The sequence below is a fragment of the Apium graveolens genome, chromosome 3 (assembly GCF_009905375.1).
Source record: "Apium graveolens cultivar Ventura chromosome 3, ASM990537v1, whole genome shotgun sequence".
In the NCBI taxonomy this organism is placed as follows: Eukaryota; Viridiplantae; Streptophyta; class Magnoliopsida; order Apiales; family Apiaceae; genus Apium; species Apium graveolens.
Window position 1 is genome coordinate 106,759,119 of NC_133649.1, and position 16,551 is coordinate 106,775,669.

Sequence of the window (16,551 nt, forward strand, 5' to 3'; positions counted from 1 at the left end):
CCCCCCGGTATTAAGACTATTATCTTAAATAGGTTTAACTATTCTAAAAAAATTATGAACATATATGTGTATTAATATAATTATCATGAAGTCATATCATTTAAAAAAAGTAAATATAAAAAATTTTAATAAACAAATTTAAGAATTCAATTTAAAATATTTTTTAAAGAAAATATATAATATTAAGAAAAATTTATTCATCCGCACGGTTTTAATCTAATATACTTTAAAATGCAATTTTCAGTTTTTTAAAATAATGAAATAATGAGGGTTTATTTGAGTCAATTTGACCAAAATCAAAGACAAATATTTTTGTCCGGTACGAGTCTGCGAGACGCACTATAAAGTCCCAAGTGCTATGTGTTTGCGGAACAATTGAATTGTAGTTATTAGTTGTGAAAGCTATGGTCTGGGGCCTCTTTCCCGCCGAACCCCTTTCAGGTTTACTATCTCCCCCATCTCTCCTTTGCATACATCATGTTTCTATCTTGTACTCCTCTTTCTTCATCCTTTACTATCTGTTTTTTCTTTGAGGACTTTTCACAAACATTTTGCGAGTACACTTTAATACTGTCAAATTTAATGGGGGGTTTTGGCGATAATAGTTAGAGACAAGTATCGCAATGTCGTTTTTTTGTTCATTTATTTGATTGTTGTGGTATCTAGAATATTTGAATTTGAATGTGTAGGGTGGTGCTAATGTATTTTTTTTATTGTTACAAATGTGCAGGTGAAAATCGGTATTATATCTTTAGTAAAGGGACTTATAAAGTTGGTCGAAAAGGTACTCTACGTCGTGCCTACTGTTTTTTCTTTTCGTAACATCTTAATGTATCTGGATTACAATTTAGGGTGAGGGGATTTGGATTGTGTAATACATGAGTATGAAGGGAATGCGAATATTTTTGTTAATTATTTGGAAATGCATTGCTTATGTGGGGTACGGACTCCCGGTCAATAGGAATGAGTTTCCGATTCTAGCTAAATTTACTTCTCTACTAAAATTTATGGGTTCATATACCTGCCCATAAGAAAAGTAAGCTCATCTCATAATGATTTAGTCATTATCAACCACCTCAAAGTTGATTCCTCATGTTGATTTTATTTTATAATTCTATTATTTTTTTATATATATGTAGTTAAAAGGATTGTTTTGTCTTCAGTATTGTATAGTTTAATGCTATCCTCGATATTTATGCTATTTAATTAGATAAGTTGATAGTTTTCAATTGCTTGGCTAGATTATTTCTTAAACTCTTCTTTAGCTGCTTTGCTGTGATACATATACACAAATTCATGCAAGTATATTGGTTTAGATGCTATAGCAAGATTTTATTAAAGTGAGTGGAGATATATAATATATGATCATTTTGCTAAATGGAACCTGTTATTATCTTAGGTGAAAACCATGCCTTTCATTGTACATATTCTGTAAAAATAAAAATGAAATGATGTTATTATTTATTAGGTATTGGCTGATAACCTGATTTAATTATTTTCATTTGGTATGTAGGATGCGATGTTATCATAAATAAAGATAAAGGAGTTTCAAGAGTTCATGCCGAGATAGTAATTGATGCAATGATTGCGTTGGATACACAGAGGAATACTTCAAGTGTTGCTACTAAAGTTAGGATAAAGGACTGCTCAAAGTATGGGACAATCATTAACAAGGATCTTGTCTCAAAGAAAAAAGTGCATGAATTTCCCAGCAGAGAAACAAATCTGCAAGAGGGGGACCTGGTCTCTTTTGGAACCGGTAATGCTACTTACAGGTAAATAAACACGTAGTTACCCCTTTACATAGCCCTTGTTTCGTTCATATATCACATTGCACAACAGTCAAAGACTTCTTAAAGTTGCTAAATTAGGCACAAGAATGCAGAAGTAACGGTTAGACTATTGACTTGAATGTGCAGGTTTTCTTTTGTTCCCTTCAAGTTCTCTGTCTGCTGTTCTGTGCCTTTTCAGACGCTTCAAGACAAGATATCATTAATAGGTCAGTAATTTTCTCTGAGACTTCATGGCTTAAGTGCTTTTTGTCAAACTTATATTTCCTTTTGCTTCAGCTAAAGTTTTCTCGTGTTTGTATTGTTTTTCAAGATTAAAGGTTTTTCACTTCTTTACGCTGTGATAATATTAGTGCTAGTACTGTACAGGCAGATGTGTATAGTTTATTCAAGTTTCTTGTGAGATAGTTTCTGTTATCTATGAATCTCTGATCAAACTACTGTAGTTTTGAAGTACACTTTTCAATTAGTGTGTAATGCTGTAACGATCTTAAAATTGCATAGAACATGTCATCATCTTCCTAATATGACTTTGCTAGTCAATGTTGGTTTTTGTTATTGACAATACCTTGTTTTGTGTTACTGATAGCGGTGTGTTTAATATTTCTTAGGCTATGTCACATTGTCATGACATTACATTAAAGTTCTTCAAAATCGAGCCTTTTTATAGTAACGCTTCTTAACATTTACGTTAAGTGTGAAGCTGGCAATTCCTTAAGCACAATTTTTGCAGGGCATGGTTTATCCATCTCATTTGTTTTACCTGTGAACACATCAAGTGTCTGAAAGAAAGTTCTGGGTATGAATTAACTGTGGGCCATAAGTATCAGTAATGATATGTTTGGTTAAAGATTTGTAAGAGGATTTCTTGCCCCTCTCTTAAAATTGTAGAGCTGTAATAGTGATGAGTTTGTTGATATTGAAGGCTAACTTCATCCGTTCATTTAAAACTCCTTATAAAGCTGTAATATTGAAGATTTTGTTGATATTGAAGGCCAACTACGGGGCTTTGTTCTAAAAACTTAGCGTCTAAAGTAGACAGAATAGTACTAATCTAGAGCCATTTCTGCCTCCTTCCATAGTGTTGTACATAGTTTAGGTTGCACATGAATTTTGAAGATGATGAAAGCAAAAATATTAAATTTTCTTGGTACTGTAAAATGAAATATAATTGATGATATATCTGTCTTGTGAAGGTGCATTTGTTATTCGTCATTGGAGTATGGAGTGCACCCATGTGCTTGTAGATGACATTACACCATTTAATGTGGATGTAGTTGATGCTATTGTGGGAAAAAAACCTCTAGTCTGTCACAAGTGGGTTGAGGTACAGTCACATCTTTGTCTATAATGGCTTCTTGTTTAAATTGTCACTGTAATTATATATCGTGTTGTCTATGCAGCCGCCAAGTGTTAAATGGTTTGAGCTTTGGTATTTATGTTATCGATACTTGCTGTATGTACATTTTGCATTAAGAACTAGGGTAATATGTACAGTATAAATTTGTACAGTTTTTCGAATGGAACTCAATCTGAAATTTTAACCGGGGGTCTAAATGTTTCTATTTAGTGAGTATTAGGATGGCGAGGATGTGAGATCCTGTAATGCTAAAAACTGTTGAGTTAATGAAGAAGCCTGAACTAATCCATTGTGTCTGTCTATTGCTATTAAGAACCCTACAAGGAAATTAAAAAGTGCCACTTATAGGGTGGTGAATAATCTTTTACTGGTCATTAGAGCATCATTCTCCGGAAAGGAGAAGAAGAAATGTATAGACTATCAAAGCAACCCACATGCAAAACTGCTTGGTGTGTACTCAACCACGAAATCAGGTAAAGAGTACCTTGCTACAAATTTTGGTTGTTTCCTCTAACAAAGCAACCACCTCCGTTGAATGAGATATGACGTGAACAAGTAACAGCTTGCAAATACACCGCAACTCCGCAAGTGTTTAGTGAAAACGCTTTCTAGGTCTTTCACTGCTGAAAAGCAACAGAAGATATTAATTTATTAGGAATTATAGCTTTTTGTCTACGGGAGTGCACTTTGAGATTACGACCTAGGAAAGAAGCAAATATTGACTTGCAAGGAAAAAAAACCCAAAATGGATATTCGGAAATGACATAAGAAGTTGTCTGAATTAAGTGAGAGGAAGTTTTTTAATTGGCAATTCCACAGTTGTCTGAGACTCTGATTTATCAAAAAAACCAAAAAGACAAATACTTGAAGACATTTATTTTGCAGTGGTTGATGCAAGTCTGATCTTGCAATGACCCAGGTGAGCTGAGAATTATTTGGAAACAACCGATAACGAGATAACTCGTCTACCAAAAATCATATAGCTTTATCTCGTAAGGCCTTACAAGTTTCAAATTTTCTCAAGCTCTTTGTTGTAGCATGACATCCAATCAACATGGGAGACTTGGTGTAATGGTGTTAGTAAGATTTGTTATGGTTTTTGGATCTCCATCTCTGGTTACTAGCTATTGGATATGTACTCTCAAGATTATAATGTCTGAATTACGAGTTAAGATCTTACTATCCAAGTAGGTTAAAGTTCATGTGATCGTAATGATGGGAGATTGACTTCTATGCTTGGCAGCTTTGATTCTCCAGTAGATCTTCATTAATGTATGGCTCTTAACGTTAATTTTATGGCCTATTGAAGTGAAAGTGGAGCTTATTTTATGGATTGTTTATTATATTTTACTTGTTTTCCTATACTATGTTAAACAAGAGACAAATTGGATAAGTTAATGCAATTTTTTTTTGTTTGCTTTTAGATTTTTACAAATAAATGATAAATGAAAGAAGTAAACTAAAAGTATTATAAAACAAAGATATTTTATTATCTGATTCCATATATATAAAATACTCCGTCAGCCTCTTTATATAGGCTTTATATCCAACAAATACACCTTAAAAATAGTTAACTCTAACCACTAAAATCTGATCAACAATTCAAAAACCACATTATTTAATAATTATTCAAAATCTACTTTTAACAACCTAATCCAAATAAATTCAAATAATTTCGAAATATAATTTTCAACACTCTTACTTAATTCAAATTTTCAAAATTAATTTGAAGATGATGTACTTCCGACCATCACCATTGTTGTTGGAGCATTTCTCCCACAATTTCTTCTGAGAGCATTTCTCTCCATAATTTCATGTTGGTGCACTTCTCACCAATTTGATTAAGAACTATTATGATATTGGAGAGAAGTGCTCCAACATGTAAGTTGGTGAGAAGTGCATCAACATGAAATTGGTGAGAACTGAGAAGTGCACCAACATGAAATTGTGGAGAGAAGTGTTCACAGAAGAAATTGTGGAGAGAAGTGCTTTAACAACAATGGTGACAGTGGAAGTACATCATCTTTAAATTAAATTTAGAATTTAAAATTTGAATTAAGAGGGAGTGTTGGAAATTATAATTCAAAATTATTTGAATTTATTTGGATTAGGTTGTTAGAAGTAGATTTGAATAATGACTAGATAATGTGATTTTTGAATTGTAGATCAGATTTTAGTGGTTAGGGTTAACTATTTATGTACAACTTTTATAAAGAGGCTTACAGAGATTTTTTTTATATAGAATTATATAATAAAACATATTTTGTTTTGGTTTACTTTGTAATTTAGAATACTTTTTAGTTTACTTCTTTATCAATTACCATTTATTTATAAAAAACTAATAGTTGCTTATCAAAATTTGATTTGATTATGTTGCCGGTATGCAAGGTTGTTACGGTGTTGGGAGGACCTTTAATATATATATATGTATATGTATATGTATGTATTACTTTAAAAGTATATTCTACACATACCATAAATTTAGTAGGATACTAACAAAAGTTAGTATCTACAAAAGACAAATAATGAATATCACATCAATTTTGTATCAATTTTGTGAACAAAATGTGTATAAACAGTTAACTTAAAAGTTATATATATAAGATAAAGTTAGTAATTAAAAGCATAATACTTATAAATTAGTAGGATAACAAGTCAGTATCTACATTAGTTTTGTAAACAAATGTTTGTAAAAGATAACGTTTTGTTTAACATTGGCATAGGTTTTGGAGCAGTTAAATCAAGTTTGTTTAGATTTTTATCAATCTAATTAGGAGTTTTGGTTTGTTAACAGTAAGATTCGTCCTGTTGTTTCACGTCATAGTTAATAGTTATCATATTTTCCAAATCATAACTTGTAAACCCTGGGACACACGATCTTTATCATCAGTTTCATATCTTTAATTATAAATTAAAAGTTTAATAGTACAATAAAATAAAAATAATACTTACATTCAACTTTTGTTATCGTTTTAAATTATGAAAAAATATTTAAAGAGAAAACTAATATCTTCTTCAAAATTAATAATTGATATGTTAAAATGTAAAATAATTTTATATATTATAACTATTTAATTTCAATTCATGTAAATATAATATATGTTATTGATTTTGTATTAAGAAAAATTATAACTCTTTCTTTGTAAATATAGAGTAAATTAAATATTTACAAAAATTAAATAGATTGTAACAGTGTTTGTTAAAATCAGTTTATATATTGCAGAGTTATTTGACAAAATATTAAGTTTTAAAAAAATATATTAGAAATAGGTTATATATCAATAAAACACTTAAATAAAATAAAAAAAATATGACACAAACTAGTTTTTTCACTTCCTTGGCGGGTCAATGTATGTTGGCGCTTAAATTTCCTCCATAATTTTATAAAAGAACTTAGTTGTTATATATATATATATTTATCTTTATATAGGAAACACACATCAGTGATAGATTTAAATGAGTTTTTGAGTAAAAATATGTAGATTTATACACTTACTTTATTCTTGCATTTTATTACTTAATATATTTGAGATTATTTTTTGAACATTATATAGTTTACATTTATGTGAATTGATCTTTTCTTTTAAAAATTTAAGAGTCATTTTAATGTAGTAATTAGTATAGATCAATTTTTAATATTTAGATTATTTTGAATATTATACATTTTTAGTATATAGCTCCTAAAAATTCAAAATACATGTACTCCCTCCGTCCAGTTGAATTGTATACGTTTGGCTTGGGCACGGAGGTTAAGAAAAAGTGGAATGTTGTAAGAAAAAGTAAGAAAAATGGGTAAAATGATGGGGTCAATCAATATTAAATGTATAAAGTTAGTGTAGTGGAAGAAAATAGTGGATGTAAGTGGGTATAATTAATTTTTGTATTATAAATTTTTTAGTATTTTTAGTAAGTTTTGAAATGTATAGATATAAATGGGACATTCCAAAAAGGAAAGTGTATAGAAATGAATGAGACAAAGGGAGTATCTTTTTACAACATGAAAAAATGTTTTAAAATCTACATATTAGAAAAGTAACATGCAAACAATATCAATAATTAAATAACATTAAGCAAACAAAACCTACATATTAGAAAAAGTAACATGCAAACAATATATTAATAATTAAATACAATAAAAAACATGACTTATGTTGATACAAAATCTTCATGTTAACAATCCAAAACTTCTCCTTAGGTGGATAAAAAACTGAACAAACTTGTTTTAACTACTTTTAGACCTATGCCCCACTGACACAAAAAAACAAACCGAAAAAGTAAACTTGAAAGTTCTATCTTTTAAGATAAAATTAGTAATTTTGTTGCGATTTTGAAGTCCCTGTTGCAATTATGTTTATTTGGAAAATATATTTTGAAATGAATGAATAAAAAATTTAAAATTGTTAAATTTTACATAATGATTAATGAATGTAATACATTTTAATTTCAGTACAACAATTAAAAAGAAAAAAAATAGTTGTGGCTTCCATAAGGCATCCGCCGTTGGGTTTCAACCCAATAGGTCATATGTGTTTGGTGATACAAGACATAATTGGATTGAGTAATATTTATATGAATAGATAATGATTATCATAATTGGGTTGGATAATAATTGTATGTAGACAATTATTATATATGGTATGTTTTGGTCACAAAGTTTGAAGATTGGACATCAAGAAAGGAAGTTTGTATAGCAAGTATGGGAAAACTTGTAGAACAAGTATGATATGTCTTGGTGGCTAGGTTTTGGATGACTATCATAGTCATCTTATGTTTGATAGGTATGCTTAAGGGATGTAGTTCGTTTGGAGATGCTTGGGCATTGGTTGGCTCAAGTATCAGTTTGAACACCGTTCGGTATTATTGTTTTGATTTTTGCTTGTTTGGCTTAAGTATGGGGTTTGGGACACGATTGAGGTGTTATGTATTGATATTTTTATTGATAATTGTTTTGATTAATAATGCAAGTTGTGGCGTGTGTTTTCAGCATCAAATATTTTGTGTGTGTACTCTGCACTGGTAGATTGAATCTCGTATATGTGTGTTTGTTTCCTCCTAACATCCGCAATGTCCAAATTGGACCACCTTTTAGCACTAGTACATGAGGCGACGAGGATGCCTTTCAATTTCTGCCTGCCATACCCCAGTATGGATGCCAAATGGAAACCATGACAACCTTGCTGGAATGTGATAGTTGGGACAGCTTTACTGTTAATCTTTCAAGCTACCCAATTTTAACATAGCTTCTAAAATTATGATCAACTAATACCTTCAACTTTAACCACAAATAACATGCATTGTTTAGTTTCCCTGGAGTGGAGAGAGTCGTATTCGTTAGGTCTCTTTTGTTTTTTATTTCTTTAAACTTCGCTTTCATTCTGTTTGTTTGTGCAATTGAGGTACGTGTATACTGTATATATTTGTCTCTCTTTATGGGAGGCAGTAGTCTGCATGATTTTATTCCTTCCCTTGTGCACTAGTTTTTGATATATCTCTTTTCAGTTGGAGTAACGTCCTTAAAATTAAGCTTTAGGTTGCATTCCATGGTTTACTATTATATTTCTAATTGCTTACTATGACCTTCAGTTGATTGCAGAATCCAATATATGCACAGAAATTCCCTGCTGCAGTTCGTAAGTATTATATGGACTGTTAAGATCCTCTTAGATTGCCTTTACTAAATTTAATATATGATAAAAACAGATAACATATTGTTCTCTTCCTCAGTCATGCTCCAACACTGAAGGTCGAAGATGTGTCAGTCAAATTTGCAGATTCCGTGTCTAGAGAAAATTGTTTAAGAGGATACACTTTTCTGTTGGAATCAGCCCTCAAGGTATTAAATGTTTTGACATATCTGTTTTGTTATCTACTTTACAAATTTTATGGTCCGAGAGGATCCCTGTCTCTAGGAAGTTGGGAACAACCAAATAAGATCTAATATATATTCAAAATATGTTTTATTGCCACACATACTTGTATTTTGTTATTACTCAACATAGATACCTATAATATAATATAAATTGTGCAACTGCAAGTACATTTCATGCCCTTGTTAGCAGAAAAGGGTAAGTACTTCTGGGGGAAATTAAGAATGTCAAAAGCTTTGCACGCTTTTCTCAAAACAATCAGTTACTTGTTGCAGATAATATGTTACTAGAAATTTACTTTATCAATCTTGCTGCTTCAGTATCAGCTGAAGGATAGGTTGCAGGCTCTATTGGAGGTCTCTGGTGCCAAGGTTATTGCTGTTGAGGCATTCTATCAAAATACTCAAGTATGTTTCCTTGTTTTTAGTGTGTACATTTATTTATTATGATATTTTTCACTTTTCGCCAACTGTTTCTTTCTTCTTCATACTTCATATTCTCCTTCAAAATAAATTTATCATATACACCAGGTGGCTCATAGCCAAGCTGTACCCCTTACAGAAGGTTAAGGGTTCAAATCTTGTCAAAGACAAGTTTGATGTGTGTCAGTGTGTGATCATTTTATATGCAAATATCCTTTGATGCGTGAAGCTGAAAAACTGAAACTATTGCTTTTACAGCAGTGCTAAAGCTAAAATTCTGAAGTTGTATGCCCATATAAAATATGTCCACTTGTCTTTATTTTCTTTACGACACCACTTTTATTAAGTAGAAGAGATCAAGCTATAATAGATTTATAAAGTAATAAAGTGAAAGAAAAATCAACAGAGAGGAGTTGCAGAGAAACTTATCTTCAGATCCTAAAAAATGATTTGTGTTCTCTCGAACCATCTATCATCTGAAGATACTTTCCTTTGTTCTATTGTACAAAATAGTATCAAAAGCATCTGACCATCCTTTCATTTTTTTTTAGATTGGATATATAGCTTATCAACTTTTCTTTTTCTCAAGCAATTTAGCATAAGGCCTGATCATTGGTGGATGTCTCAGTGACAAATTTTTTCTTCTCCCCTTTTATTTCGGACAGTCCTTAGTTGTAGATGATTAACTTCCTTTAACGAGAAGGTGTCTTCTTGCTCTCAGACTTCACAAAGAGGAAGAGTCTAGTCATACATACTAATTGTGGAGAAACACATGGTTTTGCATATACACAATTTTGCAAGTTTAAACCTCTGAAATGCACAAATATTTGCCTACACAATCTGTTTAAGCTTGAAGTAGATTTCAACGAGAAACTAAGAAGCTTGTCATGATTTGTATTGTAAATATTATTCTTTTCTTAGTATTTTACATAAACTTATTTTTGGCGATAGGTCAATGTTGTTGTTACTTGAACATGATCTGCATTGAAAAATATAGTTCTTTTCTTATAATTTTACATGTCAACCGACTTCTGGTGAGTGGTGATAGGTCAATGTTATAGTTACCTGAACGTCTAAACATATATATATACGTTAAATATAAATTGCAGGGTTCAGAGGGTGAAGGAAATGAGCGCATTGCTCTAGTTACACCTACTGGGTCAGTCGATGGTTCTGAAAGCCTCCGTCACCTCAGTTCTTTATTAAGAGTGAATGAGATACATTTGATACGTGCTACTTTGTCTGGACAGCTTGATCCTTCTATTTTGGTGTTGCCACCTGGTAAGCCTTGTACCATTTTTTAGCAAGTCCCCTGGTCCTTGATTGATTTGATAGGAATTTACTTTAATGCAAGTTAAATTTCTGGGGTGTATATATGATTATTGTATCGTATCTAATTTAGATATCTTTTGGCAGTGGTTATTACGTCTTCATGCTCCACAGATGAGACGGTAGTAGCAGATTCTGATGAAGAAATAGAAACAGCCACATCAATTCCTAATTCTGTTGCTTTAGACACAATCAAAATTGGGGAAAGTGAAAGCAAAAGGAAGGCAAATGGCTTCGTTGCAACGTCTGATGATCAAGGGGCTGAAGGACACATATATGATACTAACATAGAAGAATCTTTTCATAATGAAAGCATAGGGAATATGATAACAAATCGTGGTAATAAAAGAGTAGAAACATCAGTGCAAATAGCATCTTCAGAGGATAGATACTGTAGCAAAATAGCTAGAGGAATGAAGGATGAAGATTCTGATACCAAAAATTCAGATATTATATACAGCCAAGATTTAGTTATCAGAGACCTTAATTTACCAGCGAAAGCCCGTTCTTCACGGAACACTGCAGTCATAAACTTTAAACGTTTCAGGAAGGTGAATGAAGTTTACTTTATGTCTTCCTATCAATTCCATACGAAACTAGATGAGTTTTGATTTGTTCCAACAAACTTTCAGAATAGATTGTCTTCTTTTCTAATCATTAAAAGTTAGTTAGTGCTGCACGAAATCTCCTCCTCTGCTACATATTTAAATACAGTCTCTTAGGCTGACATGGTAATACTACTTAAGGTGGTCAGGTAGTTATCCTATGTGCATTAGAATAGTCACCGGAAAGAGTAATTGAGGGAATTATTTCTCTTCTAGGATAAATAGGAAGGTCATGACTAATTTTAGACTTTGTTTTGCAATATGCTGTTCTTTTGTGGATGTTGGACTCGCATAGATAAATCTTTGAGTCTTATTGATGCAGCCACAAGTCTTTAACTCGTATATATATAATATATCTTTAATCTTCCTTTTAACTCTAAAATGGATACACAGGTGGAGATGCAATCAGGGAATAGCTTTGAAAATCTGATTCCATTTGCAAAAAATCCATACAAGTACATGCCTCGTCCCTTGCTATTACATTTTAACTGATACTTGTATAGCAACTTGCGATCACATTTAACTTTCTTTCTTGACAACAGAGACTCTGACTATGGGAATGAGGAAGTAGCTGAATCTGTGAAAGAAAAGAAACGGAGGAAACAAATGGAGGCTGTTGCAGATGACTTATTTAACAACGAGAAGGTTTTTTCCCTTAAAAATAAAGTGGATTAACATCAATTAAAATTTAAATGAGAATTGTAATGAAGAGTTTTTGTTGTTTTTCGTTATTCCAGGGAAAGAAATGTGGTACAGCTGGTTCTCTTCATGGTCTTTTTACTCGTAGATAAAATGAAGGTATGCTGATTGCTTAATGAAGAAATTAGTTGCATGCATTTGTTTTTATGCAGCCGCCAGCCGGTCCCTGCATGAGATGGTTGGCAAACCATCTGTATGCGGAAATTATCCGGGGATAGGTGAAGTTCAAAATAAAAATGAAAGTAAAGCGCGGATAGAGTGACGTGATTCACATCAATATCAGTGTTAAACCTATCCGCGAAATTTTTTATGGTTACGCCCATTGATTGCCAAGGACACGGACCCTTATATGCATGTTATAATTTTATATCACATAACTGGGATTCTTTGAGATATTTTGAATATGTTACCACTATGTGTTACACTTTTCTATAAAATATTTCATTAAATGAAAATAATCACTGATATGGAAATGATGATAATGTTTGAATGTTTCTACGTTTTGACTGCTAATTTTTTAATGGCTTTTGCAGGTACCAATTGATTCTGCTATTCCTTTCCGTCTCACCTGATTTTGTGAAGCTTTCCTCTAGCCTACGGAGGCTGCTGTACATAACCGAGAATCGCTTCTGGGCTGCATTAACAGCCAATTTTTAACCTTGGGCTGCACCTGTATACATGTACATCAGATATGGCAACACAATGTGAAATGAGTTGCCTTTTATCACTTTTATGTATCTTGTTTTGGTTTAGTGTTAATGCTTTACCATGGTGGGTACTTTATATTAATTGTTTTAATCATATCCGTCCCGTATTTAGACGGAGTAAAGTTTGATCCCCCGTCACTGCTCCCATTTCCTATTTAAGCAGGGCAGGGAGGCTCCATTCGGGTTGGGGTGGGGCCAGTTCCCCACTTTTCCAGCCCCATTAAGAAGTCGTCTTAATGATTGAAGAGAAAATGGGGTATATGTACTATGTAGCTCTGTTTGGAATTAGTTTTTTGGATAGAAATTAGCTTTTTGAACCAAATTTAGAGGTTTAATCAAATGAAACATCTAATATTAGTGTTGGGTAATTAGTTTTTTGGAATAGTGGTTTCGTTCTTAAAAGCTAATTTTGAAAGCTTTTTCATGTGGATGATTGTCTATGTATAAAAAAACTAATTAAATATCTATTTATCAAATAATAATATTCACAACAGTTAAATTTAACCCTTTAGTCAAAATAGCTAATTCAATTTGCTAACAATTAATTGTCAAACATGATCACCTTTGAAGGAATACTTTCTTGTAGTGGATCAAAATTAGAATGAGCTCAGGATTTAAACAGGATTGAAATTTGTACGAGCAATAAAAAATCGAACAAGGTCTGAAAAATTCCTCCTACAAAACCCTTCAGCTACTGAGTTTTTCTTTCCAATCTATTTATTTTTTGTAAAATGTATGAAGAATATAGGGGGGCTGATTGAGATTGAGCTTCGGCTTCTGAGAGATCAAACGGAGCTCGATTCGTTTCTCCTGGCCCAAGAGTCAACTTTCCCGTATGAGCATCCGGTATCTGGAACCTGTGTTTGATAGAAATTGACTGGATCTGTAAGAAGAATATTTAGACTTCTTTAGCAACATAAGATTTGAAATACAGGACAGTCTTCGATGCATATGCGAGACGCCACATTCCGACTAGTTGCCCACCTGTTGACAACATTAGCTGCCAGGTCAATGTTATTCTGGACGGTTCCGCCAAGTAATTTATATTTATCAAATCCCGAATCTAAACTCATATAACAAGTTCATAGATCCATGGGCATGCACATGACGAGTAACAAGAAGCGCCGGGAATGCCAGCTTCTGTATGCCTACAACTCATAATTTATACTATCAATAATGGCCGAACCACGTACTGCAATTACAGTTGAGTTGACCTTTCTATATTTCATTTATTTGTTGTTTATTCCAGATCTACTTCTTTTCTTTAAATTGATGTATTCTACCAACATTAGCTTCTGAAGGAATACAGTAAGTTGATAGTGTTTTTAGTGATACTCCACTGAGAAGTATGAGGACTTCTACTTGCAATACATTCTTTTTTCTTCTGTTAGCTCTTTTGGTTTTTGCATTAGCTCAAGGGGATAGTACAGAGTACTCGCCTCAATCTAGAGTTTGCTCCGACTATTCTACCAAATGTGTTGGAAAACAGATATACTGCCCAAAGCAATGCCCAACTTTCAAGGCCTCGACTCAGAAAGGCAAAGGCTGCTTCATCGACTGCAATTCCAGAAACTGTGAAGCTATCTGCAAAAGTATGCACCACTAGTCCTGTTACTGTCTGTGGAAATATACATGCCTAGTTTAAATCTAAAGTTTCTTTTTTCTCTTCTGCAGCTCGTAAGCCTAATTGCAATGGAATTGGTTCAGCCTGTTATGATCCAAGATTTGTTGGTGGAGATGGAGTCATGTTTTACTTCCATGGCAAGACAAATGAGCATTTCAGCTTGGTTTCCGACACTAACTTTCACATAAATGCACGGTTCATTGGACGACGACCTCAGGGAAGATCACGCGACAATACATGGATTCAAGCACTAAGTCTCATGTTTGGTTCACACACCTTCACATTATCAGCAAACAGAGTTGCAAAATGGGACGGCGGAGTTGATCAGTTCCTCTTCACGTACGATGAGCTACCTATTCACATCTCATCAGGCTACATAACCACCTGGACTGCCCCTGACAGCAACCTAACCGTTGAAAGAACGACATTGTACAACAGCATTTCCCTGACACTGCCAGGAGTTGTTGAGATGTCCGTAAATGTTGTGCCAGTAACAAAAGAAGACGACCGTCTACATAATTATCAAATACCTGCAGACGACTGTTTTGCACATCTGGAGGTGCAGTTCAAGTTCTTTTCACTGACAGATAAAGTGGAAGGAGTGTTGGGACAAACTTATCGTTCTGAGTTCAAGAGTCCGGTTAAAAGGGGCGTGCCAATGCCAGTCATGGGCGGGGAAGATAGATTTATGACATCTTCTCTTGTCGCTGCAGATTGTAAGAAGTGCATTTTTGTAGGTAATGAAATTAATATTGCAGCTAAGGCTATGTTGTTGGATGGAGATATGACGGTGGATTGCACGAGCAGAAGTACTAGCCATAGCCATGGATTTGCTTGTCGCCGATAGAAGTAACTTGAGTTCTTGCAGCGAAGTCATAAACTTTGTTGTGATTGTTTTTGTTGTATAACGGTTAAAATGTCGACGTGACCAACTCTTCCAAATCATGTTGTTACGAGAGAAAATATGTTAGTTCTACTGGCGCGCTAATAAAGGAGACATACCAACTTAGTAAGGGCTCGTTTGCTTGGTTATGGGGCATGATTTTCGTTCATTCCAACCCCATGCCTCATGTTTGGTTCATAATTTTTCACTTTAAAAAACTAGCTTTTAAAAATGAATTCTTTTAGATCAGCAATATTCATTGATTAAGATAATATTGTACAAATATTTTAAATTATTTAAATAAAAGTTATATCTATACTATATTGTAGCATTTGATTCAATGCATTTTATATTATTTAAGGAAAAAAACATATATTGTTCAATAATTTGAAGGAATTAACCAGTTCAACTGATATTTATAAAACTTTATCGAACTGAAATTTTTTAATTTTAGGAGAATAGTATAAAATGTTATCAAATTATTATATGAAGAAATATCAGAGTCGTAATGAAAGAAACTTAAAAACGGTTTAAATAACGACATAATTACAATTTTTCTTTCGAATTCTTGAAAAAAAATCATGAATATCAATATTAAGTCTTAAAAATATATAATTCATTTTTATGTTACAACTATGATTGATACCCGGTTGCGTAAAAAATAGATATGGATTGTTTGTCAGTGATAATGTGAATATCATATATAAATTATAGCAATTTAATTATTACATAATTTTAATTTTTGAATAATTATAAATGCATGTTAGTTAAGTAATCAATTATATCACTAGATGTTAATAATGATTATACATGTACATAAATCAGATATTTAGCATATAAATAATTGAAACCGTCATAATTTACTAAGAGATATAAAACATACAATAATTTACATGCTAACACACACATACATATAACTTAATCTTACTTTCTTAACAGTAGTGTAAATAAAAAAACTAACATTTTTCCATACATACATGATACATACATACGTTGAATTTCAAAAACTAATATTTTTCATTAAAATCAACTTTAATATTAACAATAATATAAATTTTACATTATTGTATATTATGATTGCAAGACATTCTGACTTCAATTATGCATTTTTTTATCTTTTTAAATTGAGTATGTCAATTGTAAGTTAGTAGTGAACTAAGTAATAATATAGAGCAGTACATATAGTTTATTTAAATAAAATTCAAGATTTTGGTCAACTCTGTATTCAACATGTATGTTAATTTTTAACTTTATATTTGTAAACA

At 32.3% G+C, this 16,551-nt stretch overlaps 2 protein-coding genes across 2 annotated transcripts; both read left to right on the forward strand.

The window, feature by feature from the left end:
* The first annotated feature begins 309 nt into the window (after positions 1-309).
* On the forward strand, positions 310-12,873 carry LOC141712679 (nibrin homolog). Its single transcript, XM_074515710.1, has 14 exons — positions 310-441; positions 731-784; positions 1,514-1,775; positions 1,920-1,999; positions 2,987-3,117; positions 8,734-8,780; positions 8,875-8,983; positions 9,338-9,424; positions 10,549-10,720; positions 10,856-11,319; positions 11,767-11,828; positions 11,916-12,018; positions 12,111-12,171; positions 12,606-12,873. The coding sequence occupies exons 1-13, from the start codon at positions 405-407 to the stop codon at positions 12,162-12,164; spliced, it is 1,662 nt and encodes a 553-aa protein (XP_074371811.1). The 5' UTR covers positions 310-404; the 3' UTR covers positions 12,165-12,171; positions 12,606-12,873.
* Positions 12,874-13,450: 577 nt separating this feature from the next.
* On the forward strand, positions 13,451-15,493 carry LOC141710846 (uncharacterized). The gene is made up of 2 exons (XM_074513357.1): positions 13,451-14,371; positions 14,454-15,493. Exons 1-2 carry the CDS (start codon positions 14,128-14,130, stop codon positions 15,248-15,250), a joined length of 1,041 nt encoding a protein of 346 aa, XP_074369458.1. The 5' UTR covers positions 13,451-14,127; the 3' UTR covers positions 15,251-15,493.
* Positions 15,494-16,551: the final 1,058 nt, after the last annotated feature.

Coding starts and splice junctions, on each gene's coding strand:
- LOC141712679 (XM_074515710.1), top strand. CDS start 405: ATGGTCTGGGGCCTCTTTCCCGCCGAACCCCTTTCAG. Junction 10,721..10,855: donor TATTTTGGTGTTGCCACCTG/GTAAGCCTTGTA, acceptor ATCTTTTGGCAG/TGGTTATTACGTCTTCATGC. Junction 11,829..11,915: donor TTTGCAAAAAATCCATACAA/GTACATGCCTCG, acceptor TCTTGACAACAG/AGACTCTGACTATGGGAATG.
- LOC141710846 (XM_074513357.1), top strand. CDS start 14,128: ATGAGGACTTCTACTTGCAATACATTCTTTTTTCTTCTGTTAGCTCTT. Junction 14,372..14,453: donor CTGTGAAGCTATCTGCAAAA/GTATGCACCACT, acceptor TCTCTTCTGCAG/CTCGTAAGCCTAATTGCAAT.